This window comes from Meleagris gallopavo, chromosome 1 (assembly GCF_000146605.3).
Source record: "Meleagris gallopavo isolate NT-WF06-2002-E0010 breed Aviagen turkey brand Nicholas breeding stock chromosome 1, Turkey_5.1, whole genome shotgun sequence".
In the NCBI taxonomy this organism is placed as follows: domain Eukaryota; kingdom Metazoa; phylum Chordata; class Aves; order Galliformes; family Phasianidae; genus Meleagris; species Meleagris gallopavo.
In genome coordinates, this window is record NC_015011.2 from 44,372,179 (window position 1) to 44,400,103 (window position 27,925).

The window sequence follows — 27,925 nt, forward strand, 5'->3', positions numbered from 1 at the left end:
AGGAGGTTAACACACATTTAATGGTGATGTGGCTGGATTGCCAACCAACTGTAAACTTATTAAATTTTTTTTTTTTTTTGTTTTCATGAGTTGATTACATTTATAACTTTCAAGGCAGTGCTTAATTTATTGACAAGACTGAAAACACCTCATTTGCTGGTGTGGTAAAATTCTGTATATAGGGAGAAAAAACGTAATGTAACTGTAATCTGCTCTCACCCCTTACTCTGTAGGCAGAGGTTATGCATAACTGGAAGGGCAGGGAAACAACATCTGTGTATTTTTATACATACAAGTGTGCGTGTGTATGTATATGTGCTGTGTCTATATACACACACATATGTATATATCTATGTCTGTTGCTAAGCAAACTTCAGTATAGGCACTCTGTTTTGTCCTGCTTTGTTCTTTTCTTTACCCCTGCCTCCAGAGCTGAACAGAGCATCCTGCTCCATATGCTTGTTAGATGTAAAGAGTTGAGTTTCATTCTGCATAGTTCTTTAAGCTAAAACATCTTGAAATAAAGAAATAGCAGTCACCGCTCTGCATACCATCCTTTTGTTTGGACTAGATGATCTCAGTGGTCTTTTCCAACTTAACGATTCTGTGGTGTTAAATCCAGCCCAATAAGCTACATTCTTAATAAGCAAATACAGAATCACAATGGGTATTAGCCTGAAGACATAGAGGATGCAGATCTGAGTGACTACCCAAATAGCTTGGAGTAGGGTGCAGGGCCAGTTTCCTTTCTCTCTATTTGTATACTGGAGGCTTTTCTTAGCACTTTAACCTATTTGGTGCAATTAAAGATATTCCTTTTTTTCCCCCTTCTCCACCTTCTCCATGCAGAAAGAGACAAACTAGCAAACGTATTCATTGTACTCCAGGAACAATATGACAAACTGGTTTAATTAACATTTATCATGAGCAGGACTTCTCATTCAATTCTTTCTCTCTTTCAGTTTGTTCTGGTAGCAGCAGCAGGTGTCTCTCTGAACTCCAGCGCTAAAGGAGCTTGTATTTGGGGTGCTGGGGTTAAAAGGGAACGCAGGCTGGGTGAGCTGCCTTAGCAGGGAAGAGCTCTTAAACAATATCTGCCAGATATTTCTCCTCTGAAAGAAATTACACTGCTTTGTATTGGGAAGCAAGAGCTGCAAACACTGCGAGAGCTTCTTAGTGGAAGCTCATTAATTAGCCGTGTGTTTCTATTTCTAGGGCCCTTCAAGGTGAAGTACTTCAGCTTGTTTGGCCCACCTGCTATCTGTTCAGTAAGGAGGACTCACAATTGCTTGTATTAATTGAAAGTATGATACGGTTATGATCCATAACTTGTCACTAAGATAGCTTCCTGGTCAGTGCTTCAGCTGCTGGGGATAAAATCGCTGTGTCAAGCTGCAAAAGTAAACCTGTTCCACTTTTTGAAGTAGCTGAAGGAGTAAGTATGGTGTGTGTGTGTGTGTGTGTGAGTGTGTGTGTGTGTGTGAGTGTGTGCGCGTGCTGTTTGCATCTCATCTCTTCTGCATGTTGATTATCAGTTTAATTTTGGTGGAGTTAAAAGTTCAGAAGTGGACGTGTGGCACTATAAACTCTTCAGGAAGCCAGACTTGGTTTTGACAGGCTTACTCCAATGGCTTTTTGTGTTCTAAACCATTCTAATTGTTCTCCTTATTGTTGTGCTCCTGGAAGGTGTGCAGAGTGGCTTTTAGGTGTGCAGAGCAAACGCTTTCAGAGGTGGACGTTTTGTTGTGGAGATTCAACCAAATCTGATACAAACCCAATGCGATCATTTCCAGTGTAACCGTGTCAATCATTAGGTGGACTTGTGTGGGTTTTTTTTCTTCTTTACTTCAAATCTCAGGAACTTAAAAGTGAATTTTCAACGTGATAGAACTGAATAATTTGTCCTTGCTGTGGGTCTATTGCTGAGATTGACGTTTTTTTTCCCAAAAGCTGCCACTTCAGTGATTATTTTAAAAAGAGGCACTTTGTGGACTTAGGAGGTTTGCTGCTTTAATATTCTTTGTCATGTTTTGGGAATGTGAAGTACATTACATAGACAACTTCTTAATATTCCGAGGGCTTATTTTTCCCCAAACTTAGCAGTTTCTTTTGAAGAATCTCTACCCAAATAGGAATCTGTGATTATACTTGAGAGAGCTCTAATTTAAAGGGAAAATGCATTTTGAAGGAAAAGATACTCAAATAATTTAAAATGGTGAAAGGAGAATGTAGCATTGGAGAGTTTATTAATTAGAGTATTCAAACATTGAAGTATATTGAACATATGTCCAAATTGGGTTGGACTTGAAATGCTTCGTGTTTGGCAATGACTGTGGTGTCATCAGTCTGTGGATCCATCAGTCTGTGGGGTCCATCAGTCGGTGGGGTTTGTGTATTCATGAAGATGAAAACACCATCACTGTGCTTATAAGCAGATTTGAGGAAATCTCTTAATTAATGTACAATTTTTTCTTTCCCTCCTTCCCTGTCAGGCGAAACAGACGTGCGTGAGCTTAAGTTCCAGTTCTTTGTATGTTGCCAGTGGGGGCCTCGATAGCACCGTTCATATCTGGGATCTCAAATCCAGAAGGGTTCACCGTAGCCTTAAGGTAAGCTTGACTGGAGAAGGACTGGAGCTTACATTGAGTGCACCCTCAGCAAGTTTGCTGATGACACCAAGCTGAGTGGTGCGGTTGACACAGTGGAAAGAAGGGATGCCATTCAGAGGGACCTCAACAGACTTGAAAGTTGGGCCCGGGTGAACCCGATGAGGTTCAGCACAGCAAATTGTAAGGTTTTCCACTTGGGCCAGAGGGAGCGGTCCTTGAGAGCAGCCCTGCAGAGAAGGACCTGGGGGTCTTGGGGGATGAGAAACTTAACACGAGCCAGCAGTGTGCTTTTGCAGCTCAGAAAACAAATGGTATCTTGGGCTCCATCAAAAGAGAGGTGGCCAGCAGGGACAGGGAGGTGATTGTCCCTCTCTACTCTGCCTCTGTGAGGCCCCGTCTGGAGTACTGCGTCCAGCTCTGGAGCCCCAGTACAAGAAAGACAGGGAGCTGTTGGAGAAGGTCCAGAGGAGAGCCACAAAGATGATCACAAGGCTGGAGCACCTCCCCTACGAAGACAGGCTGAGGGAGCTGGGCTTGTTCAGCCTAGAGACCTCATTGCAGCCTTTCAGTACCTAAAGGGAGCCTACAAACAGGAGGGGAATCAACTCTTTCAAAGGATAGATAACTGCAGGACAAGGGGAAATGGTTTTAAGTTGAAGGAAGGAAGGTTTAGGTTGGATGTCAGGGGGAAGTTCTTTACTGTGAGAGTGGTGAGGTGCTGGAACAGGCTGCCCAGAGAGGTTGTGGATGCCCCGTCCCTGGACGTGTTCAGGATGAGGTTGGATGGGGCCCTGGGCAGCCTGGTCTAGTATTAAATAGGGAGGTCGATGGTCCTGCAGGCAGGGGGGTTGGAAATTCATGATCCTTGAGGTCCCTTCCAACCCTGGCCATTCTGTGATTACATGACCTCCAGAACTTGTTGGCAGTTGCGATAATATACTTTCTCTGTCATGGATCTGTAGGTTCAAGTTCATAGGTAGAAACTAGAATGTCTGTGTGTCTTAAAAAAACAAGAAGTTAAATATGTATGGTAAATTGCAAATTTAATAACCATGCTTAACTTGATGACTTCAAGGTAGAAGTCTATAATAACTTATGTTGAAATTTTCAGAATAGGCTTCCTACTTTGAGAATTTATATTCTCTGGTGTTTTTCCAAGGGCTGTGTTTTGGGTAACTGCTGCTTCTGATACTTCAAACCAAGAAGATGCTTCTTTGTTTTGTAGAATCACATGATGGTTGAGGTTGGAAGGGACTTTAAAGCTCATCCATTCCAACCCCGCCAGCTCAGGCTGTCCAGGGCTCCATCTGATTTGGTCTTGATGCTTCCAGGGATGGGACACCCACAGCTCTCTGGGCAGCCTGTGCCAGTGCCTCACTGCCTTCTGAGTAAAGAATTTTCCCCAAACATCTAACCTGAATTTCCCCTCTTTTAGTTTAAAGCCCCTTCTCCTATCACTGCTTGTAGGATACTGTACTAGAGCTAAGCATGACTCAGTAAGTGAAATTGTGAATGCAAAACTGGTGGCTGTTTTTCTCTTTTTAACTGATCTAATATGAATTCTCTAAATATTGCTATAATATAAAAAATATTATAATGTTCAACTATGCATAAATTTGATGATCCCTTCAGTAGATGATTTGCCCTCACTTAGGACCACAGTTAAAGATGCTGTAACACTGCTATGATTTTTTTTAAAAAAACTTACGTTTTGTTTCTGAATGTTTTGACCTTTTTCCTCCTACCCTCTTCCACAGGATCATAAAGATGAAGTTACATGTGTTGCATATAATTGGAACGATTGCTACATTGCTTCTGGGTCTTTAAGTGGTGAAATAATCCTACACAGTGTTACCACCAATTTATCCAGTGCTCCCTTTGGTTATAACAGCAGTCAGGTAGGATCTGTATTAATTTACTGTTGTGTGCGAAGTTTAAATTTGCATCTAGTGTTTAGAAATTTGAAGTATGTATTGAGAGCTGTACTACATTTTCAAAAGCTGCCAGAATGTTCTTGGTTTTGGGGTTTTTTTTTTTATGTTTTTAGCAGTGCCTTAATTGGAAGGAAAAAAGCAGACCTCTATTTATTCTAGCCTTAAATAATAGGTATCATGGAAGTCCAGACTTAGGAGGTGTAATGCCAGTTTGCCAGTTCTCCTTAGCACAGGTTTGCCCTTTCTGAGTCAGGTCTGGTTCCTTGTTGTCCTTTCTCAACTCTGCTGATGTTTTTTTCTGGAACTGCAGTGAGTTCATGTGGTGATTTTGGTGCATCCTTGTACTCTTGCAACGGTCTCAATTTCTCTGTTACTTCCACGACTGCATACCACATGGAGTTCCATTTACACCCTGGGATTACCCTCACAGACCTGGGATTCTCTCTAGCAAGGAATTCCCTCTCCCTTGCTTGTGTTATTTTCCTAGGGACTTCCTACTACCCCAGCTGTAATGCAGAAGCTCCAGTGCTTCTGCAGGAGGCTTACTGATCTTGAAGACAGTACACGGAGGCAAGAGAGCAGCCAGCACTTTAATGAAAGGGTACTCAGGGTACCGGGGGCAGCTGGCTGGTAGTATCTCCTCCTAATTTTGTTACTGGTGGTGCTGGCTGGTAGGGTGCCTGCCCTGGGGTTTCCCCCTGCAGGTTGGGGTGGCAGCAGGCCAGCCAGATGTCCACACAACCCCTCAGTGCCGTGGCTATATATGTATGTATATAGCAGCAGGAGACAGTAAAGCATCACAAATCAGAGTAAGCAAGGTCATTTGTAGAAAGCAGCAAGACTTGTTTACAGTTACAGAGCGGTTTCTCACAAAGAAGTTTCTTCTAGCTGTGTGCAGAAGCTAGAGGCAGTTTACTTGCATTCTCAAGTTAATGTGAGCTCTTTCTCAGGGCTTGTCACCCATTCAGGCCACGATCAGTATTTTTCCGCTCAGGAAGTACGTTTACTTTTATACTGTTTACAGCAGATATTATTTTCTAGGCTCTGCTGCCTGAAGAACAAACTTCTGTGCATCTTAAGACTGAACAAAATATAGTCAGCTCTACATACCAAAGCAGGATTTCAATATTCTACTCAATGTCTGTTGTTGCCGTGAGCAAACTAGGTAGCCTGGTTTCTGATTTATCCAAATTAATCAGATTTACAACTGAGCAGAGCCATCTGTACAGGTGATGAGAATGTAAGCCTATGTTTGAAAATAATACATTTATTTAATCTGGAGATTAAAATTGCACAGCTGCTCACAGAGTGAGATCATTGAGGTTTTATATTACCTACTTAGGTACTTGAGTGAGATTTTTTGAATGACTAGTTTAAAGGAAAACTGTGAAAGACAAATAGAAAAGTGTGTGTTCTGTTGAAGGGCCTTGGTAGGGTTTCAACTGCAATTCTTTTTTGCAGACTCAGAAAATATTGCATTATTATTGAGTATCATTAGGATATCAAGGCTTGGTATCAAAGCGTCGGCAGTAGTGAAGGAGCTCTGTTGTCTCACTGGATGTTACAGAGTGAGTTCTTACAGTGATTTTTAGCTCAGGAACAATGAAGGTGTTGTGCTCCTAACATTTTTTTCCTTTTTTTTATTGAGCCACTTTCATAGAGCCAGTGTGGGGACTTTTGTAGTGGGGAATACTGAAGTTGTGCCATAGTGTTCTGCTACTGCAACAGCATTTTTTAATCTTAGATTGCAGATGAAATAGGAAGTGAAATTTTTCTCCTTTCTAGCCTGAACAATATAACTTGAAGAATGTCTTATGGCTTTACAGCATCACAAAGATTGTGGCGTATTTCTGTTGAAAAATCTCCATTAAGTTCAGACCCTACTTTCAGGTGCTGCAGTATCTTTGATCCATCACCATAGTCTCACACTTATATTGAAGCAAAATTGTACTTCATGCTTGGCTTGATCTTAAAAATCCATCTGTCTAGTCAGTTCATTTTTCTGATTTGATTGTTGCTGTGAAAAACACGGATGTGGGACAGGGACTGCAGGAATATCCACGGGTAGATTAAAAGGCTGAGATGAATATCCAGAGTGGGGATTGTTCTGCTGGTTAGTTGGAAAATTAAGTTCTGGTGAGGATGATTTGCATCAACCTGTTTGATAGATCTCTACTCTTTCCACCAAGAAGTGATTAGGAGCAAGTGATGCAGTGAATAGCTATTTTGGCAGATGAAATCAAGAGGCCTACTGCAAAGCTGAGTGACCTTTAAGATGGCTAAAGATCTCTGAAGTGTTAAATCAAAGTAATTGCGAGCACGGAGCTACCGTTCGCTTTCTAAAGGGCCTCTAACATGTTTTAAACCAGGACAGTTCTTTGATTGCGGTCTTAATTTAAAATGGAATTGAGTTGTAATTTTGTCATGTGATGACTGCTTGGGTGTCCTCAGGGTCCTTGTGTTGCTTAGGGTTGATCAGATTATCTCATGTCCTACTACTGATCTCCGTTCTTTTGTGCAAAAAAGTTTTATTTTTGTTGGGGAGTTTAATTGATACTTGCAGGGGATTGCAGGATTCATTGCGCAGTGAAGCAAATGCATGAAGACTTGTGTAATTCCCTTAAAGAAATCTAAAAAGCCTCTACTTGATTTATAGTTCAGGGGCACAGTTTTCTGAGGGTGAGCTTGAATAGATACACGGTGTTTTGTTCTGCTTGATCTTGGCGAAGCTGTCTGGCTTATTAAGGGTCACCACTCCTTAGTAACTTTTCTGCAGTTGGGGAATGTGAGGTCAGACTAACCTTATAAAATTGAGCTTGTCTCTGTTTGATTCCATGTGATGGAATGTAGTTGCCTTGCCAGTTAATTTCTGTAATTGTGTGGACTCTACAAGCAGTAGAATAGCCCAAGGTTGCAGTGCTTTCTGTGACTTTAAACAATACTCTTTTCAAATGAGTCTTGGCCTATATTCTATTAATTGCTTTTGATTTAGAAACATCTTTGTGCTTTCTTAGAGCTCAGTCCTTACACCGAATTGTTTGCAGATCCCATAATTTGTCTTTGCTGTTGGTATTCATTAAGACTACCAGATTCTTATCTGCTTTCTGTTGTGAGGTTGAATTAAAGTTTGTTTTGAAGCATAATGATTGTTCAAGTCTGCGCTGCCTTGTGCTGTTCTCCTAGCAACAGGATTTAGTTTAGCTGTTTGATCAGCTGGCTGAGATGTGATGAGTTTTGGTCACCTCGGATAATGAAATAGCCTTCAGCTTTTTAAACTGTCAATTGGGTTTACAGCTGCCTTCTCGCTTACAAGGCTCACTGAGGTGAAAGGAGGTAGTGTAGTTTCTTTATCTTTAAATGAGATAGTTGATAACACTGGACTACTTTGTGTTTACTTTTGAGTGTGTCAGTTGTTTTTCAGTGGTGGAAAACCCTGAATGCAGGCAATCCTGAGCAATGGGATAACCATTGTCTGAAGCCTGGTCTGCCTGTTTTACTGTGAGGTGTGAAGTTAAATGTACTTCCATTTCCTGCAGAACGTCTACTTCAGTCACAGCTAAGGCAAAAAGATGTGTATGGTTTGTGCTGCATCGATTGGTAGTGTTCTGAAGAGGGCTTTGTTTTTTCTTTGCCCATTCAGCACCTTGTGCTAAAAACATTTATGGAAGTTCTGTGCGTGCAGAATTCACAGGAATCACCAGGAGCTGTACTTGAGTGCAGTGAAGCTTTCCTCATATCTGCTCTTTTCCTTGTAGCCTTGGCAGCTTTAGCTCCCGAAAGTGGCTCTTAACAAATCACTGCTGCATTCTAAATAATCTTGAAATGAATTTTCCTGCTAGCTTACAAAACAGACACCCACTTCTGTTCAGCAATATGCTTAAGTGTGTTTGAGTTTCAACCACAAATTTAAGCCTCCTGTTCCCTTGAGTGTGGTTTAGCAGTTGCCTTAACGCCAGAGAAGCTTGAAGCTTGTTGTTGACCTGATCAATGACAGTGAGGAGTGAATGGGAGCTTTCCTCACACTTCACACATCTTCTGTCAACAAAAGTTGAACTGAAACTGCTCTGAGGAAGTTCGATGACTTCAATGAAAAGCATGAAGTGGAGATAATATGGGAAGGGTATGTCATATGAAAGACATGAGACCTGGGCTTGAGGAGAAGGAAAATTAGGAATGAAAATGGGAGGCTTGAAAGGATTTCAAGGCAGGTTTGAGGAGAGCTGAGAGAATAAAAGTGGTGGGCAGAAGGATGGAAGAAGGCAAACATGGAACGTGAGCAAATGCTGGGGCAGTAAGGGAGGGATTTGAAAGTAAGTTGGAGAATTGTGAGGGATGGAAATGTGTCCCATGTAGATCATGTAATTCATTTACTCTGTGGAGACAAATTGAAAGATGCTAGTAAAAAAATGTCTCCATCATGTCTAGTAGTGGTTCATGTTAACTGTATCAATTCATACTCTGTCTTGCTTGAATACACAGTTGAGGGCACCTCTTCGTTGTTAGGCACCTATGCTTCCAGTGTGACACGCAATATAAGTGCTAGAAATGATGCTAGAGGCTTCCAATCCAACAAATATCTCCAGTAAAATGAAGAGAAAAATAAGATAATGTTTAGTACAGCGCATTGTGATGAGGGTTATGCTAGAAGGTAGAATAAGAAGTTGTGACAGTATACAAAAATCCTGAAAGTTCCCAAGGAAAAGGACCTATTGATCATAAAACTGCCAAAAAGGACTGGAGGATGGCAGCTGGATGAGCCAGCAGCTCTTGCAGTCCAGAAAGCCAGTTGTACCCTGAGCTGCATCAAAAGCAGTGTGGTGAGGGAGGTGATCCTGCCTCTTTACTCTGTGCTGGTGAGACCTCACCTGGAGTACTGCATCCATCTGTGGAGTCCTCAGTACAGGAGAGACAGGGACCTATTGAGTGTGTCTGGAGGGACGCAGAAATAATCCAAGGGATGGAACATCTTTCTGTGAGGACGGGCTGAGGGAGTTGGGGCTGTTCAGCCTGGAGAAGAGAAGGCTCCAAGGAGACCTGAGGGCAGCCTTTCACTATCTAAAGGGGGGACTGTAAGAAAGAGGGGGACAGGCTCTTTAGCAGGGTCTGTTGTGATAGGACAAGGGGAAATGGTTTCAAATTAAAAGAGGGGAGATTTAGACTGGATGTGAGGAAGTTCTTTACAGTAAGAGTAGTGAGGCACTGGCACAGGTTGCCCAGAGAGGTGGTGGATACTCCATCCCTGGAGACATACAAGGTCTGGCTGTAGGCTCTGAGCACCCTGATCAGCTGTAGGTGTCCCTGCTCATTGCAGGGGAGTTGGACCACGTGGCCTTTAAGGCTCCTTTCCAACTCAAATGGTTCTATGATAAAACGGCAATGAGCAACCAAAACAAGAGGATCACAAAAGATGTGCAATCTAAGATGCATCAGAAGGCTGTTTGCGGTATGCAAAGGAACTGTTACTGTGTTTGGAGAGGCAGTAGCAAATGTTTTCATGATCATAAGGAATTTTTGATTGTCCATTTTCAAGAGATTCAGACTGGAAATGTTGCAGGGAGACTGACGGATGGTAACTAGGAAGAGCTTAAGTGTGATGCTATTGCTGTCACTGCAGTGAATTTAGTGCAAGTGAGCCATAAATAAAACTGAGCTAGAGATTGAGTATTGTAAGTTAATATTAGTGCAGTGAGGTTTTGAGGCATCCTCTGGAGCAAGATGGTGAAAACAAAGTACTTATCTGCTTCTGAAATACAGGTAAGTTCATATATTACATTGTCTAGTGATAACAAGGCTTCATGTGATTGAGACTGACATATTATCCAGTTTCAAGATCCTAGCCCATATGATGAAGTCTCCTGCAGGACCTTCATACTTGCCTAATCAGTGAAGGGGAATTAAACTTAACAACTTCTTTAATGTGTTGACCTCTTATGTACTCAAAATTAAGAAACTTTTCCAGTTTTTTTTTTTCTCATCCATTGTTTTGCTGATCAGGGCACATGCTGCCCAGACAGTAAAAAAGGGAATTATAATGCAGAACGAACTTTACGTTTGTGTGTGTAGAGTGGACAGCCTTTGTAGAGTAATTTAGCTTAACATCTGTATTTCTAATGCCTGTGCTTAAAGTAATTCAGTGATATCTAATGGTGGTATTAAAATTTGTGTTTGTTTTACAGCCTATTCGACATTTGAAATACTCATCCTTTAAGAAATCCTTGTTGGGCAGTGTTTCTGACAGTGGAAATGTAACTCTGTGGGATGTAAATACTCAGAACCCGTATCGTAATTTTGAAAACACCCATAAAGCACCAGCTTCAGAAATCTGCTTTTCTCCAGTAAATGAGTTACTCCTTGTAACTGTAGGTTTGGATAAAAGAATTAATCTCTATGACACTTCAAGTAAAAAGTGAGTATCTTAAAGACCTTTGATTTTTGTTGGACATGAATGTTTTATGAGCTGAAAAAGCACGTCCAGCTATGACGTTAAATATTTAATTCAGGTTGTGTTCAGAGTGGTTGAAGTGGTTGATGCATTACTGTTGGAGAACCTGTTCCAAAACCCTTTCTGTTGTTTTTGTTTGTTTGTTTGTTTTTAATTAGAATGGGAACTAATTGAAGTGCTGCATGAGTGACCATTTGCAAGTACTTAACTGTGGGCTTTTCTTATTGCTAGAGAGTAGTTGGCTTCTGTGGTGGCCAATACAGCCTGTGAGGACCACCTGGGCTTAGCTTGCCTGCTCTTCTAGTTTGCAATACAAGACACAGCTGTTGTAAGGTGCACAGAGCTGCTGAGCCTTAAATATGGACAGGGTGTTGGATGAAAAAGGAGGTGATGGGGCTGTAAAATAAGAGAATGGTGTAGCAAGTGTTTTCACGGGACTTTGATTTTAGTGTGGAGTGTGCTGTTAGTCTAGCTGAATAAAAGCAAGTGTTTGGCCGTAGCTTGGATGGCTGTAGTAGAAGGATTCAAACATGGACCTGAAGTTGTTCCTAGAGTGAGGAGGTTAGAAGTGACAGACCTGGGCAACTGAAGGATATATGCAGTGTGGTTGCTGCTAGAAATGTCGATTGCAGTAAATCTTTGTGTCAAAATGGTTGCTTTGAAGATGAAATCTTTTGGAGCACATACAGTTCCTCATTGGTTAAGCTTCAACACTTAGTATGTCTAAGCCACTGTTCCTCAAGGTATTTCACTGAATTTGTTTGGCACTAGAGGAGTTCAACTACTGACCTGTGGCTGTATTCTTAAAGCTGTTTTTTAATAGGTACTGTGTTTTGAACAGTCTAATCGTAAAATTGACACTGTGATGAAGAAGTCTAAAAGCTTTTCTCCTGTTCTTTCTCCTGTTTGAAGATTACTGACAACAATAATAGCAGATCATCCTCTGACAACAGTGAACTTCATGCCTGATGGTACTACTTTGACTATAGGAAGTTCCCGGGGAAAAATCTGCCAGTATGACTTGAGGAAACTGACATCACCAGTGAAAACAGTTATTGCTCACAAAGGCTGCGTGACATGCATACGTCTTCAGTTCAGCAGCACTTTTTCCAAGGTAAAAGCCAAAAAAACCCACGAAGAACCCAAACCAAAAATTTTCCTTTTTATTATGCAGTGTGTAGACTAATAAAAGCAAAATGTAAGCTTAAGATCTGAGAAATGTTAGTAATGAATTCCTAAGCATTATAAGTGCCAGCAAAGATGATTCATACAATGTGGAAATAAGAGCTTTATAAATCGCTCGGTCTCATGTGAGCAAGGGAATGTTAATGACTTTTTTTTTTCTTCTAATTTTCAATGTAGAGATGAGCGAAACTTTAATCTTAAACTTCCTGGTGTGAATATGTTGCCGTTGCAGATCAGTCTGTGGCATCCTAAATGGATTTGCAGACAGTAGCACAAAGATCTGTACTAACCCCTTTTACTTAAGGGGAAGACACACAGCAGCCCAGCTTGAAGTATTTTGCCTGTGGAGAACTTGATTAAATAGTATAGAAGGCTTAAGAGGTTCTTCCAAGACCTAAGTAGGCTCTACTTGATCCAAAAAACACAAATGCCAATTCACTGGAGGTGGGAGAGAATGTTTGAAGTGTATTTTCTTTTTAACTGCTCCAAGACTTTCTTCTTCTTCCAGCTTGCTTGCTGCTGGTGTTTGACTATCCCATTGCAATTTCTACTAATAATGTAATTTGTTGTTTTTCCTATGTCTAGGCCTAGGATTAAAATTGGCTAGTACCAGTTCATTGTCGCCTTCAGTTCTATTGCTGTTCTCTTGCAGATCCATACAGCGTTCATATAATAATGCAGAAGTACTTTCCGATGTTCTTTGAAAGTACATTAAGATATATATATATATATATATATATATATATCATAATGATATGTATATCATAATGTAATTTCAAAGAACGTATGTACACATATATATTTGTTAAGGCATGTCTCCTAGGTAGATTTTGCAAATTGAACTGATTTTAGTGTTTTGAAACAGAAAGAATATTAGCTTATATTTTTACTTCAAATTGAACGGATAGTAACTTCTCTTACTTTGTTCTTTTTTTCCTCAGGCTAACCTTAAGGGTTCCTCAAGTAAACCTGTATCCAAAAGAACAGAAGTCAAAGCTGGTAGTAATCTTGCAGGAATTCCAAATACTGGCCTCAGAAATCTAGCTTCTCAGGCATCAGCAGTTATTTCCTCCCATCTGACATTGACAAATGAGAGTAAAGGGGGAGAGGTTCTTCAGGATAAAACAGGTAGCTCCTTCTTCCTACTCTTATAAATTATATATTTGGTATAATGTGGAAGATAGGAGGAATATTTCATGCTTTGACCATTACAATAGAAAAATTACACTGAGGGAAGGGCATTTACTTCAAAGAAGAAATGTATGTGCATGCACATCTGTACCTTCTTCAGCTTCCCCTGCTGCATTGGACAGGCTTTGAGACTGTGGGAAATGAACAAGGTTCTACTTTAGAAACTCTTGCTTCAAGTCCAGAATTATAGACTACTTGTATGTGTGTAAGTATTAAAGGAAAAGTTCCATGATGACACTGTGGGACTCTTCTGTGTTTTGCTTTCTTGCAAACTAATACTTTGGGTCACAAAGTCTATATGGAATGCAGAGGTAATGATTTGCAATTCTGTTAATAAATTGGAGCAACAGACCTCATCAAATAACTAAGGCAAACACATACACAGGCAAAACAAAACAAACCCACGAAACAAAAACCCAAGTGAGAACTGTGCTGTATTAATCCTATGTCACACGATAGGAAAATGTTAAATATAGTTACGAGTATGATTAGTTGTATAACTGTACTTGCTATTTTTGCTTCTGAAATTAACAAGTATTTTTGGTAAGAATTCTAAGTGTTATTCTCAAATTCTGCCACTGTGTGGAATGTACTCTTAATTTTAGTTAATTCAGGAGTTATTAAAATATGGTCACATCAGTAACTGTTAGTTTGATTCTTGGAGATTGCTTAAGCTGTTTTAAAGCAATAGCACTTTTTCCACACTTTTTAAATAAGAAGAAATACATTTAAGCAACACTAATTAGGCAATAAGCCACCGCAGTCCACAGGGACATGTATTAATGACCTCCCTTGGGCATGCAGTGAATTGTGAGGTGAAGTAAAATGATTCCTATGTATTCAAGAAATGTTGCTAATCAACATTACTGCATAGTGTGGAAAATTTTATTTAAGTTAAAAAATTCATAGTTTATTATCTCTTATTGCCACTATACTTCGAAAGCGTGATGACTGTTACTCTTTAAATAGGACCATTCATAACAGGTTAACGCTTGAAGAAAATAAAGGTTTATCAAATCAAACATGTTTTGTGAAGTGAAGAAATTGTAGTTAGGAAGATCATAGAATCACAGAATGGCCTGGGTTGAAAAGGACCTCAAAGATCGTGTAGTTTCATCCATACAATTATACTTGGATCACTTGAACAAGTAATCCCATACAGAAAGTGGCTATAGGTTTATGAACTGTTTTAATTTTAATACAGTAGGTGCTAAATAAAGCTTTTGTATTTATAGGCTGTTGATTTGTAGGAGGTTTATTATTGTATCGACCAGCGCTAATGCATTTTGCGTAGGTCTCAAGCAAAATAAAGGCACTGTTGGAGCTGAGAGCTCAGTGAGGGTGGAGTAACATTTTGCTTATACTCCCAATCCAGTTTTTAAAGCATAGTAAACTGTGAAAAATATTTGCTTGGTTATGTTAGCAGTTCACTTCACTGCTCTGTGAATTCCCAGTTGAAAAACTGTAGTTTGAATAATTACTGTTTGGTGTTCCTTTTTTGTTTTTAAGATATGTTTCTGTTCTGCAGATGGCTGTCCATGCTACCACGTGTCTGAGAGATAACTTTTTTTTTTCTTCTGGACTGGGGCAGGAATGGGTCTTGGATGTGGAGTGGGGATGGTCTAGGGAAAATTTCTTTTATCTGCAGCTGTAATTCCACTCTGATTATCTGATGTTAGTAAGCAGACAATATCCTGCTGTTAGGTAAGCTTTAAGGTAGATACTTCATGGAGTTTCCCTTAATGGCCAAACTGAAGCAGATTTCCTTTCTTGCAGAATCAGTTCAAATGTTGATATTCTGAATGCGATTGCTTTTTCAGCCGAAGCTGCATTTGCTAGCTGTTTCACCTGTTACACCATAAATAGATATGATTAATGAATCAAGTTTACCTGAAATGAATGTATTATCCAGTTTCACAGCTTTTCCTTTCTTTTTAAAGAGAGAGAGATCAGCTCAATTTTTGTTACTAAATATCTCTCAGTCATACTACTGCTATCACATATTTACTGTGGAGGCTTGGGGCCTCCAACAGAGGAAGGACGTGGAGCTCTTGGAGCGGGTCCAGAGGGAGGGTCACTAAGATGATCAGAGGGCTGTAGCACCTCTCCTATGAAGAAAGGTTGAGGGAACTGGGCTTGTTTAGCTTGGAGAAGAGAAGGCTCCGGGGAGACCTCATTGTGGCCTTCCAGTACTTGAAAGAAATGTATAAGCAGGAGGGGAATGGCTGTTTATGAGAGTGGATAGTGGTAGGACAAGGGGGAATAGTTTTAAACTGAGACAGGTGAGGTTTAGGTTAGATATTAGGAGGAAGTTTTTCACACAGAGGGTGGTGATGCTGGAACTGGAACAGGTTGCCCAAGGAGATTGTGGATGCCCCATCCCTGGAGGCATTCAAGACCAGGCTGGATGTGGCTCTGGGCAGCCTGGTCTGGTGGTTGGCGACTCTGCACATAGCAGGGGGGTTGAAACTATTTGATCATTGTGGTCCTTTTCAACCCAGGCCGTTTTATGATTCTATGATATTCACCTGTGATGACAGGTCATATGAGGAAGTTCAAGTTGTCCTTCTAATCTGAATATGTAGAAGGTTCTGAAGTACTTGCTGGACTTAGCAGGCATCAGGCTTGCTGTGAGTTTGTTTAGGGATAACACATGTTATTTTGAAACTGTCAGTTACTAACTGAGTGTTATTGTCCTTTTAAGGCCTTCCCCATAGCTGCAGCCTGGATGTGATTCCATCGAAAGAAACAGATAATGGGAAAAGTGCAGATTTAAATAGTTTCGATGACTTGGGTCGAAGTAGTTTAGGAGATGTGTTTTCTCCTGTCAGAGATGGTAAGTTGCTAATACTGAAATCTGTTTAAAAAATAAAAATAAAAAAAAAAATCGATCTGCATAACATTTCATTTGGCCTGGGTTATACTCATTTGGTCTCTTAATTTATCTTTAATTATTAACTGAATACAATTGTCTGAAAACTTCATAAATATTTATTTAATTAAGGAACTGTGTGTGTTCTGCTATTTTGTAGATATTATTGCGTCTAAAGCAAGTGAAGATCCTTCAGGAAAAGGAGACGATAAAGATATTTTCAGTATGTTTTTCTTTGTCTGTGGTCACTGGAAGCCTACACTCATTCTTCTAAACTAACTTCATCATACCATAGGAAGATGTCAAGATGATGCAAGCAGGCACTGAAACAGATAAACTTGACGAGCTTTTCTGGAAATTGTCTAATTTGCTGAGGAGTTAAGACCCAACATGTGATAACGGGAAATCACAAATATGGTCTTAAAGTGATTTTGCTGTCCTTTTAGGAAATTGGTAGTGGTGTATGGAGGCTTCTTTTATTTTGTTACTTGCAAGTGATAGCGACAGCATAAGAAGAATTTGGGGATTCATTTTTTTGGTGGGCTGTGTGAACTCTTTGGTTTTTGTGGATGTGTGGGCTTACTTTTGTTATCATTTTTTTGCGTGATTGTGTTTTGTTTTTGTTTTCTTCTTTTTTTCTCTTTTAAAATTTGTGTGTTTTACCCTTCCCTTCCCATTTTAGGTCTGGATTTTCAGTCCTACCTTTCAGGTTTGGATTTTCTCCCACAGCTCACCACAGCCTTTCCAGTAAAAAGAAACCCAGTGGGCAGTAGCACACAAGGGATACGGTCTAGCCCATTGCATGCACTAGTGGGATCTCCAATTAAAGAAGAAGAGGAACATCCAGAGACTGACATTAAAAAAATGAATCTTGGAAAACAAGAAACTAAAGAAGCCTCAAAGCAGGTATACTGTGCTAATTCTTGTTATGAGTGCTCTTTTTAGCATCTGACAGAAGTATTTCTACTTGAAAGAAAGATTCTTAAGCATCCCAACTAATCTTTTTCAGTTCTTCTCGCACTGACACAACATGTGAAATATTCAGTTTGAAGTATGTTGGCTTTCAGCAATGCAAAATAGTTGTATATTCCTATTAAACTCAGATTACAAAAGTTTATGTGAGACAAAACTGGGCTAACTTGTAGAATATCTTTGATTTTTCTAAAAACATCAAAAATATCATTAATAGATTGTATCAGTATGTTTCTTTATTGTTTATTAGGTCAAATCCAACTGATTCTCTCCCTATTCTCTCTGCCAAAATTCTTTTTTGAGATACCTTTGACATGCTAATGCCGAAACCTGGCTTCTTCTGTTTTCATTTTGAGAGGTCTGGGTTTTCTAGGAGTGATATTTAAACTTTGGCTCAAGATGTTTGATGTGAAAATTTAGAGTGCTGTTCTTTTTACACTCCTTTCTCTGTGTTTGCAGTTGAAGCAATTTTGAGATATTTAAGCAATCAATTTTTAAAGTGTGTTACTAGAAGAAGAAAAAAAATAAATTGATTTATCAGTAGTTTCTTAGAACCAAAAGTGTTTGAAAGCTGTGCATTCTTGGAAACTTGGTTTTCAAGTGATGTTTAACTTAGTTTTCAAACGTGATTAGATAATTGTAGTAAGTAGGGTTGTGTTTTTGATTTTGATATTCAGCTTTCAAAGTTGAGCTCAGTCAATGCGGAATCTGGAGCTTTAAGTCCTCCTCCACCAGCATCCACTGCTGTAAAGAGTCTCGAAACAAATGAGCGACAAGTGAAGAATATTCAGGCCCACCCTGCATATGATCTAGCAGTAAATGGTACTACCTCAACAAGTAAGTTAATTGCTTTTCTTTGTGGTTTTTTTTTTTTTTAGCCCATTTGTAAATGTGGCTCGTGAACTGTTGCAAAACCTGATAAAATGGACTTAACATTAAAACAGAACACTCAGTCTGGATTCCTCTGTAAATCTAGATAGCTCTCTTAGAACATCTCTATCTGCCTGTGAAAAAACTTGTTCAAAATTTCTATCTTTATGCATTTCTTGTTAATTGTAAAGGTCCAAAGATAACTTCACCTGTCACTACTGGAGTTGCCAACTCACTGTCAGAGAAAATAGTAGAAACCATTGGGAGTAGCAGACTAAATGCACCTCTGACATCAATCCAAATAAACTTCATTCAGAATATGATACAAGAAACGCTGGATGACTTCAGGTACTGATATTTATGCAGAACACTTTGTTTTCAGTGACATGTTTTCTTTGTAAGATATTTTAATGTTTGCTGTAGCGTATTTCTTGCTTACAGTAGGAGATGACACCACGAATAGCCTTAATCTTGAAAATCTAGGTATGAGACTTTATTTTGAACAGCGTGAGTGTTTAATTAGATTGATGCCTCTGAATATTTTCTGTGTGTGTGTGACTTCGCTAACATATTTCCAGAGTGACTGAATAATTCTCAAGCAGTAAATTTATCTGCATAATGAGGTGCATAATGCACCCCTGTGCTGACTTCTTTTCCTCCCTTGTAGTTGTAGCAGGAGAAATTTCTTCTCTTAAAGTTGATAACTGTGAAGAGCAAGGTTGATTTGTTGGAAGGTTGATTTGTGTTGGCTTTGATTGATTGTTGTTTGCTTTGCATGTGGAAGGTAAATCACTTTGTATATTTCTGTTGGCAAAGCTTTGTGTAAAAAGGTTTTTGTGCTGTAAATCATAGATTCATAGAATATCCTGAGTTGGAAGGGCTAGATAAGGATTATAGAGTCACTTTCCTTTCATAAAACATGTAGGAAACAAAGAGAGGGAGGAAGACAGTTGCTGGGCAGGGGTGGCGTTGCTGACTTGATGACAAAAAGCAACGCAAAACCATCTTAGGGAGGTCCATATGCTATGGATGTCTGTATCTGCTGATGGAAGAATACGTTGATTGTTACTAAATAGCTTGGAATAAGAATAGCATGTTGTAAAACTCTGCTGGGGATTTTTGGCTATAATTGCACGTCTGATTTTAAAACTTTCTCATGATTTAAAATGCATTTTATGGACTGCGTTTCCTTTCTCTTTAAATTTTGTTTTTTTGGCATCTCGCTATTGGAAAATAAATAGTTAGATTTCTACTTCCAGTGTCTGAGATCTGGAGTTTGTGAGATTGTGTTTCTCACAATTTCTTTGAATTGAAAAAAACACTCATCTCTTGAGCTTTGTTTTTTTGAGAGACAACCAACATTTCTGGTCTCTAAGATGGCATCTGTGCTTAATATACATAAGAAAAATGTTCTGTCTCTAGTAAGAGTTCTGCAGCACGACAACATGTGGCAGCTGAAAATGAAGATCATAGTCCCTTTTGTGTATGCTGTATGTTTTAGGAAGGGACAATGATCCATGTGTAACAACTTAAGAAGTACCTTACTTTGTCATATCAGTGATACCAATAGCACAGTACTTAGCATAGGGCATTGGCACTGCCAGTCTTCAGGAAAAGCATATGACCTTGCCTGCTTTTTTTTGTGAGGGATTGGGGGGGGGAGATGCACTGAAGTTATATCTTTTTAGTAGCAGATGAATATCTCACTGTGTTGCTTGTGATCTTGGAAATGAAAATCAGCTTTGCATGGTAAAAATGAGGGTTATAAGTTAACAGCTTGCAAGTGAAAAAGCCATCTTGATATCACCTTGTATATATTTCTGTTTCTAAATGGACAAGTTCCTAAGCAAAGTTAAAATCTTCCAGAAAATAACTGGTAGGGGAGTCTGCTGTGTGGTTTAAATGTTTTTAGGCTGATATTTCATAATGTCGCAAATGTGAAGAAGTAGAGCTCTGGTTACTCAGCACTGGAGATAATTGCTGCTTCCTAAATAAAATTAAGCATTATCCTTCTGTAATTCTTTCCCCAGAGAAGCATGCCATCGAGATATTGTGAATTTGCAAGTGGAGATGATCAAACAATTCCATATGCAGTTGGTATGTATAAAGAACCATAGAATCAGAGTTTGGAAAAGACCCACAGGGTCACCCAGATCCACCCATCACCCATCACCAACAGTTCTCACTAAACCATGTCCCTCATCACAACGTCCAAACATACCTTGAACACCTCCGGGGTCAGTGACTCCACCACCTCCCTGGGCAGCCCCTTCCACGGCCTGACCACTCTTTCAGCAAAGTAGTATTTCCTAACGTCCAGCCTAAATCTCCCCTGCTGCAGCTTGAAGCCATTCCCTCTAGTTCTATCAGCAGTTACACAAGAGAAGAGGCCGACCCCCAGCTCACTACAGTCTCCCTTCAGGTAGTTATACAGAGCAATAAGGTCTCCCCTGAGCCTCCTCTTCTCCAGACTGAACAATCCCAGCTCCTTCAGCCACTCCTCATAAGCCCTGTGCTCCAGACCCCTCACCAGCTTTGTTGCCTTCTTTGAACCCGCTCCAGGGCCTCAATGTCTTTCTTGCAGTGAGGGGCCCAAAACTGGACACAGTACACGAGGTGAGGCCACCAGAGCTGAGTACAGGGGGACAATCACTTCCCTGTATACATAATATATTGGATAGGTATCATCAATTCCATATTTCAGGAGTTATGACAAAAGGGAATCAAATTTAGCTGTCCTTCGTAAAGGACCAAGAGCTGGCCTAAGAAGGAGGTAGATGGAGTTTATATGTACTGTTTTACTTACAGGAACCACATTCGTGCTGCACTGTGTTCTGTGTCCTTTAACTTCTCCTTTCTATGAAACTTTGTTCTTTTGATCAGCAGTGAAAAGACCTTGTCTCAACACCAAACATTTTAATGGAACCTGCATTAGTAGAATCTCATCCTAAAGAAATGCAAAATAGACTTTGATAAAATATTCACTAATGTATTAATAATCAAAATACTATATCTAAAAAAAAAATAATCTTACTTTTCTTACCAGAAGTTTAAAAACAGTATTATTTAGGTTATTTAATTTTCAAAAGGGATATGAAAATGGATGGGGAAAAAAAAATTGTATGGTTGGTTGCTTATTGGGGCTTTTTTCTTTTCTTTAGAATGAAATGCATGCCTTACTTGAAAGATATTCTGTAAATGAAAGCTTGGTAGCTGAAATTGAGAGACTACGAGAGGAAAACAAAAGACTGAGGACTCACTTCTGAAAGATTCCCACCACTAACTTTGTTAGCATGAACTCGCTGTGTGTGGTGTGTTACTTGTGACAGGTCGTCCATCATCACTGAAGCACTGTGTGAAGACCTGCTATTATCTCAAACGTGAATCTTTTCTAAATGGTGTCAGATACTGTATGAAATGATAAGATTTGTAACAGATAAATACCACACAAAGAAAGTTTGCCTAGGCATGCTTACAATCTTGAAATACATCCTTCGAATAGAGAAGCTGAAAGGATAACTACTTTATCAGAGTTTTAGCAATATGTGAAGTGCCTTTTTATAAGCAAAACCAAAATAGGACAGATGCTTTTTGTATAAGAATTTTTTTGATATACCGACTTTTCTATCTGTTCCTGTATTCTATAGCTGTCAGAAACAATCACTGTAGCTTGCCTTTCAGATACTTTTCTTGGAGAAGGAGAGAGAAGGCTCATCTTCCACGTGACACGGAGCTTGCAGTATTTAGTTAATCTTATTCAGCTGGCAACTCTTCAGTCCTGAGCAAAAACTAAGTTTCAACATATTCCCAAGCTCAGTGCCCACCACCTTGCTTGTTGTGTATGTAACTCTGAAACCTGTCTGCCATGAACTTCGTTGTTGCAAACACTACTTCAGCTGCATTTGTGTTGTTTTTAGTTGCACAACTTCAGCTGTGAATCTAGGAATCTGTTTTTACTCACACATTTGGATATTGTCATAGTTTGCCCAGTTTGAATGCAGCCTTAGACTTCAAAAAATAATTATATTCAGCCATAACTCTGTGTGAATGCTGTCCTTCAGTCTGATTTAAGCACCTTTGCAGCCCCCCGTTCCCCCCCCTCCAGTTTTTTTTAATGCACAGTGGCCCATGCTTAATATCGAGCAGTTGTGTTACAGTTTTGACTGTATTATTGCAGGCTTTTTCTTTGAGGTCAGCTGCAAACCAAACTTAACTGATGTCTTGGGTGCATGAGTCACATAACAAATGGCATTGAGGAGAAATTATTACGTCAGTGTTGTAATGTTATCATAGTTGTGTGTAAGTGCACTGAAGTGAAGCTCAGTATCAAATCCTGCTGTTGAAGTTCATCAGAAATTTTTCTTGGCCTGTTTTTTATAAGCCAAGAGATTAAATTCAATTAAAACATCAATTTAATTTAATTTAAAAATGGAATTAAATTTTTTAGTGTTCAATTATAAATTCCTCTGAAAAGTCTCTTCTATAGAAGTGCTTTTTGCTATTTAAATTGTTCTGAAGGTTTCTTAATTTTCTCACTAATATTTCGTGATTCTTTTCATGAAATCATTAAATCTCAAGCAAGGGAGGTCTGCAGATGTGGTGAGTTAATTAGTTAAAACATCAAGTGCTTAAAGTCATGGTGGCACTCTTCCACTAAATGAGAAAGCCATAATATATAGTGTAACTTATTTTTAAATGTTGTAAAACTAAGAAAAAAAAAACCTATATCTTTTCACTATCTTAACTTCTTTTAAAAAGTTAATTTTTAATGTCAGTTAATGACGAATAAAACCTCGTATCAAAATGAGGGTGTTCACATCATCTTCAGTGTTGCAGACAAGACTTTGCATGTCTGCAGTCTTACTGCTATTGCCTTTCATAAGTTTTTAAATGTATTTCTATGCCATAACTTCATGGTGAAAGGATGTGGAGTAGAATAAACTTTTGTTTTGGTAATTTAACACAATATAGAGAACTTAAAAAATAATATTAATTTATAGGTGATGTAACTTTAGTCGACCCATTAACCACAGTTTTTGAAGACAGTAGGAGTTGAAGGTTTCAAAAATGTTACAGTTTTTCAACATGTCTTGCAGCATTAACAAGTAACCTTGCATAGTTGCATCTCTTAATTTGTTCCCCAAGTGCTCTTGCTGGTATACCCAGATGACAGCAGGGAATTAGGTAAGTATCTAGGGTATTTGGCTTGTAGATACTTCATTTTCGTGACTGAGAACTGGGTAATGTTTTTCTTAGTTCCCAAACTGAGACAAATATAACAACAGTGATTGAAAGGATACATTTTGGCCTTTCTCAGTATTTTAGGACTTCTTTTCCGTATCTCAGGATTAGGGTAGCACAAGTGGCCGCACATGCTGTGAGGAGATGTGTTACGCTACCGCTGTAGGGGGATGTTTTGCCTTGTACACAAATCTGATTTGTATGTTAAAATAAAGCTTGTTTTAACTTTTTTGAACAAAATACTATGTCAACCTATTTTTTAAAGATGATGATTTAATACTGTAATCTTGCTACCTCGTTGCAGCCAAAAACTTGTCCCAAAGAATGTGTAAATGACTGCTTCCTCTCTGGCTTCACAAAAGTGTTTGTATTACCTCATGCTTTTGGAGTAAAGGACAGATGCACTCTTCCTCCTTCCAGCTTGGAAGTTATTAGAATCATGACAGAAAGATCATGTTCACAGCTAAAAATAATGTTCAAGCAGATGTTCAGGGTGGAAGGATAACCTCATCACTGAAGCTGCTGGTGAGCTGGAGATCTTAGATCCTTCATCATAAACTTAACATATGGATTATTTTTTTTTTTAAATTCCATTCTCTGTCATGCACATATGAGTCTTTTAGTAATTGGAGCTGTATTTGCAGTTTCAAGATATTTAGGCTTTGAAAACATATGACAAATTGCATTTTTAATAAGTCGACATCCCGAAGTGTCAGTTAATTCCAGGCAGCAGCCCACGATTGCTTGACACATGAACTGTGCTGTTCACACACATGTAGTAATGATGAACGTGCAAGTTTGTCATCATCCCTTCTGTAGGACCGAGACGTATGAAAATGAAGAAAATGCTTTATGCACCCTGTCACCACCTGTAGATTTCCTTGCTCGTTGATACCATGGATAGTAAAACTTAAGAAGAAAAATGGTCAAGGATTGTGTGGTTATAAAGACAATAGCTCTGATAGAACTAGATGTGTAAGACAGGCAGATGCACTGCTCTTCACTTGCCCCAGCAGCGTTCTCATGCCTCTGTGGTCATTACTGGTGAGTATCAGGATCTGCACCTTCTGGTCTGACTCAGAATGGCAGTTCTCAGATTACATCTTGCAGTGCAGCTGGGGATGATGATTAATAAATTATAACAAACAATGGAAAGAAGCATCTTGTGCTAGGCATTTGCAAAGATGAGATATTAGGCTGGAAAGGCAAAAATGAAAATTCTCAACCATAACACACCATAACAGTTGCTGTCTGTGCTTTCTTGTCTACAGAGAAGGCAGCTCAAAGTTGTGAGTAAGCTTAGAAGCCTCCCCTGAGCATGCAGAGACTTCTGGGTTCTTTCTTAAGCTGGATTTGGGCAACTGAAAGCTAAAGCAAAAGTGAGAGAAGCAATGACTGATGATATTCATTCATTAGCACCATTGGTACTTTAATTACATCTGAACTCAAGGAGAAATTGTCATCCCTTTGTTTGGACAAACCATCAGCAGAATGTTATTCTCTTTTCTCCCCTGGTTCTAAGAGGTGCAAGTTGCAGCACTAGTGGCTGTGCTTTGAGCTCTCTCTCTCTCTTGAATTCATTTCTGCTCTCATTCTAGCTAAAAATACCGAGGCTGGTGTAACTGAAAATTACTATGGTGCCCATCCCATTTCTTATGCTACAAAGTTCTTTGTATAGAAATTACTGGGAGACAAAGCTTTTTTTTCAGTCTATTATTTTGCAAGGATGATCATTCGTGATCATTCTGATTTTTTTTCCCCCCAGCCCTATTTGTACTTTGAGTAATGGTTGTGGAAAGAAATTATACAGAGAAAAGGACACGTGAGAAGAGAACACAATTTCCTATACGAGTTATTTAAATACGAGTGCCTTAACAGGTTATAAAAATGTATATTAGCTAATACAGGGCAGAAAAGTGTCAGAATTCATTTCTAAAAGTTAGCACTATAAATAAACATTAGTACTCTGTGTAACTAAGGCACTACTTAACAGAATGACAGAATAGCCAGAGCTTTCCAGCTGGAGATGCATATAATACCTGGAGATGTTTTTTATAATTATGAAGACAAGGTGAGCTGTGTTTTCTGAAATGTTTTTTTGTAGGGCCTGAGTCTGGCCAGCCAAAACAGAGCAGGCAAAAACGGCCATTCTTGGAAAGTTTTAGCCCAAGTACATCAACTCATCGTTGCTGATTTTTGTAGATCTTATCCTACTGGTTTTAGTGGAGCAAAAACAAGGGAAAAGAAACCAAACCCCAACATACACTGAATCCCCTGAATTTTGTAGCTTCCAAACTCAGAAGTAGTTTTTCCAGTTATCGTTTCTGAACAACTTCTGCAGTAACTGTATAACTGAATGCATGTATGTAAAATACATGTATATAAATGTATAATGTATAACTCTTGACAAGAAAAGTCAGTAATGGTTAAAAGTTAGGCCAAATTTAAATGAAATGGACCCTGCAATCTCATGCTGTGTTAGCATTAGAAGTCACAAGCGATGACTGTACTGGGGGGTCCAGTTCATACCATTAGTCTCAGCTTGCTTCGTTAATCAAAGTTTGCTTCGTTAATCTGAGCTCACTTTGTTAATCTGTGCTCGCTTCCCACTGCACATAGGGGTGGGGATGGCACAGAAGTGACATTGGTTTCCATGGTAACTTTGATGCTTTGGAATGGAAAAGACAAAACTGAGAAGAACAACAGGATGATGCAGGGAGCTAACAGCTCTTCAGTGATACGTGCGGATGGCCCCGTGTTATTCTGAAATGACAGAAAGCCCAAGTGTGATAGACAAGTGTTCTCCTCCAGTGATACTGCGATTGTGATGGCTTTTGTGACTGCCAAAGCCATTTTCATTTTGCTGTTTATTTTGCTCAGTTTTGGTCTTTTAAAAGGTTCCTTTCTACATCAGTGATTGGGTAAATGGCAGTGAGGCTGGTGAGGCCATCAGGTATAGGCATGTAAGGGTGCCAGTGCCCTCAGAGCTGTGCCATTCATTTTGGAACTATCAGAAATTCAAGTATCCATACTTCTTTCCCCACTCATACTTTGTAAGGTTGAAAGATACTTGCTTACGTTTCATGTAGTTACCTGAAATCGTAGAAATGATGCTGACCTCTCAGTTGTTGCATATAGCCTCTGCTTTTACCTCAGTGTTTAAGGCAGCCCACCTGTGTTCCTGGCTTGTCTGAGGAATGGCAGCTGTGTGGTAAACTTCATAGAACACTGTGTGAGGGCATTGGTAGGTTGTTGTTATTTGACTCCTAGTGATGGCCAAGGCTTTTATACTTGCAGGAATGACAACAGTCTCTTCAGTGCCTAACAGCTGCCTTTGCTGAAAGCTTGTGCTTGGTGCAAGAAGAAGCCAAAACTTTGTGGCTCCAGAACTTAGGCTGCAACAATGACTTGTTCTGCCTGCAACCGGTGTGTGTTTACACTGGTTTAGTTTCTCATAGAATCATAGAATATTCTGAGTTGGAAGGGACCCATAAGGATCAGCAAGTCCAGCTCCTGGCTCCACACAGGACCACCCCAAAGTCTGACCATATGTCCAGATGCTTCTTGAACTCTGGCAGCTTGGGGCCATGCCCACTGCCCTGGGGAGCCTGTGCCAACCATCATCTGGTGAAGAGCACTTCTTCCTAACTCCAACCTGACCGTCTCTTGGCATTTCCATGCCATTCCCTTGGGCCCTGTCTCTGTCACCAGAGAGCAGAGTTCGGTGCTGCCCCTCCGCTCTTCCTTGTAAGGCAGCCAGTATCAGAGTTAATGGGCAAAGTACTGAGCAGGAGCATGGAAGTTTGTCTTTCTGCACCAGGAAGCGGTGACACAATGCAGTTGGGCAGTCAGCTTCTCCTCCAGGTGGAAGTTTTGCTGCAGAGAGCCCGCCCTCAGGTCAGTGCCCTCTGGCGGGAGCCAAGCTGCAGCCACCTGGCTATCCTTGATGATCACAGTCTGCATCTGCAACAAGGAAAGAGGAGACCTGACAACGCCTAACAATTAACCTGCTTCACCTGCTAATCTGCTGTGAAGATAAGAACTTTGAAGTTGATCTGCAATCAAAGAGAAAACCCTGGCTACTACTGCAGCAGTTCCTCTCAACCAATATACATTAAAAAAAATAAAAATCCTTTCATGCCTCCCTTACACAGCTGTTCAGCTGTTTTGTATTTTTTCTGCACTGAGGTTGCTTTTCTGGCCTTCGCTCTTCCTAGGAAATTGCTGGAGAGCAACCCAAGCTCAGGACTTGGCTGGCAGCAACTGGCTACAGCTGCAGGAGGAAGGACGGAGACATTTCTTGCCACTGTTGCTGAGTGCACGTAGGAAGGAAAACAGCTCTCAGAGGATTTACAGCCCTTGCCACACACTGAGTCACAGAGCTGAGGATTCAATCACAGGAGCCCTCCAGGTCCTTGAAATGCTTCTTTCAATGAGCATCCACTCAATCACGCCAAGGCTGAGCATAAACAGACCTTCCTATCCACACGTTCATCTCAGCCACCAGTTGGGTTTTCCTGATAGTGCCATAACAGGCTGCAGGGCCACGCAATCGGCATCTGCTACAACTTCAGAGCCAGGGAGCAAACTAACTTTCCTAAAGGGGGGG

At 39.9% G+C, this 27,925-nt stretch overlaps 1 protein-coding gene across 1 annotated transcript; it reads left to right on the forward strand.

Moving 5' to 3' along the window:
* The first annotated feature begins 663 nt into the window (after positions 1 to 663).
* On the forward strand, positions 664 to 23,556 carry NEDD1 (NEDD1 gamma-tubulin ring complex targeting factor). Its single transcript, XM_019611317.1, has 14 exons — positions 664 to 667; positions 1,341 to 1,435; positions 2,493 to 2,609; positions 4,367 to 4,507; positions 10,720 to 10,949; positions 11,898 to 12,099; positions 13,112 to 13,298; positions 16,066 to 16,197; positions 16,394 to 16,456; positions 16,916 to 17,139; positions 17,883 to 18,042; positions 18,267 to 18,423; positions 20,106 to 20,172; positions 21,237 to 23,556. Exons 1-14 carry the CDS (start codon positions 664 to 666, stop codon positions 21,339 to 21,341), a joined length of 1,884 nt encoding a protein of 627 aa, XP_019466862.1. The 3' UTR covers positions 21,342 to 23,556.
* Positions 23,557 to 27,925: the final 4,369 nt, after the last annotated feature.

Excerpts from the sequence above, each read along its gene's own strand:
- NEDD1 (XM_019611317.1), top strand. Across the intron at positions 1,436-2,492 it reads TTTTTGAAGTAGCTGAAGGA|GCGAAACAGACGTGCGTGAG; the intron begins GTAAGTATGGTG and ends CTTCCCTGTCAG. Across the intron at positions 20,173-21,236 it reads AACAATTCCATATGCAGTTG|AATGAAATGCATGCCTTACT; the intron begins GTATGTATAAAG and ends TCTTTTCTTTAG.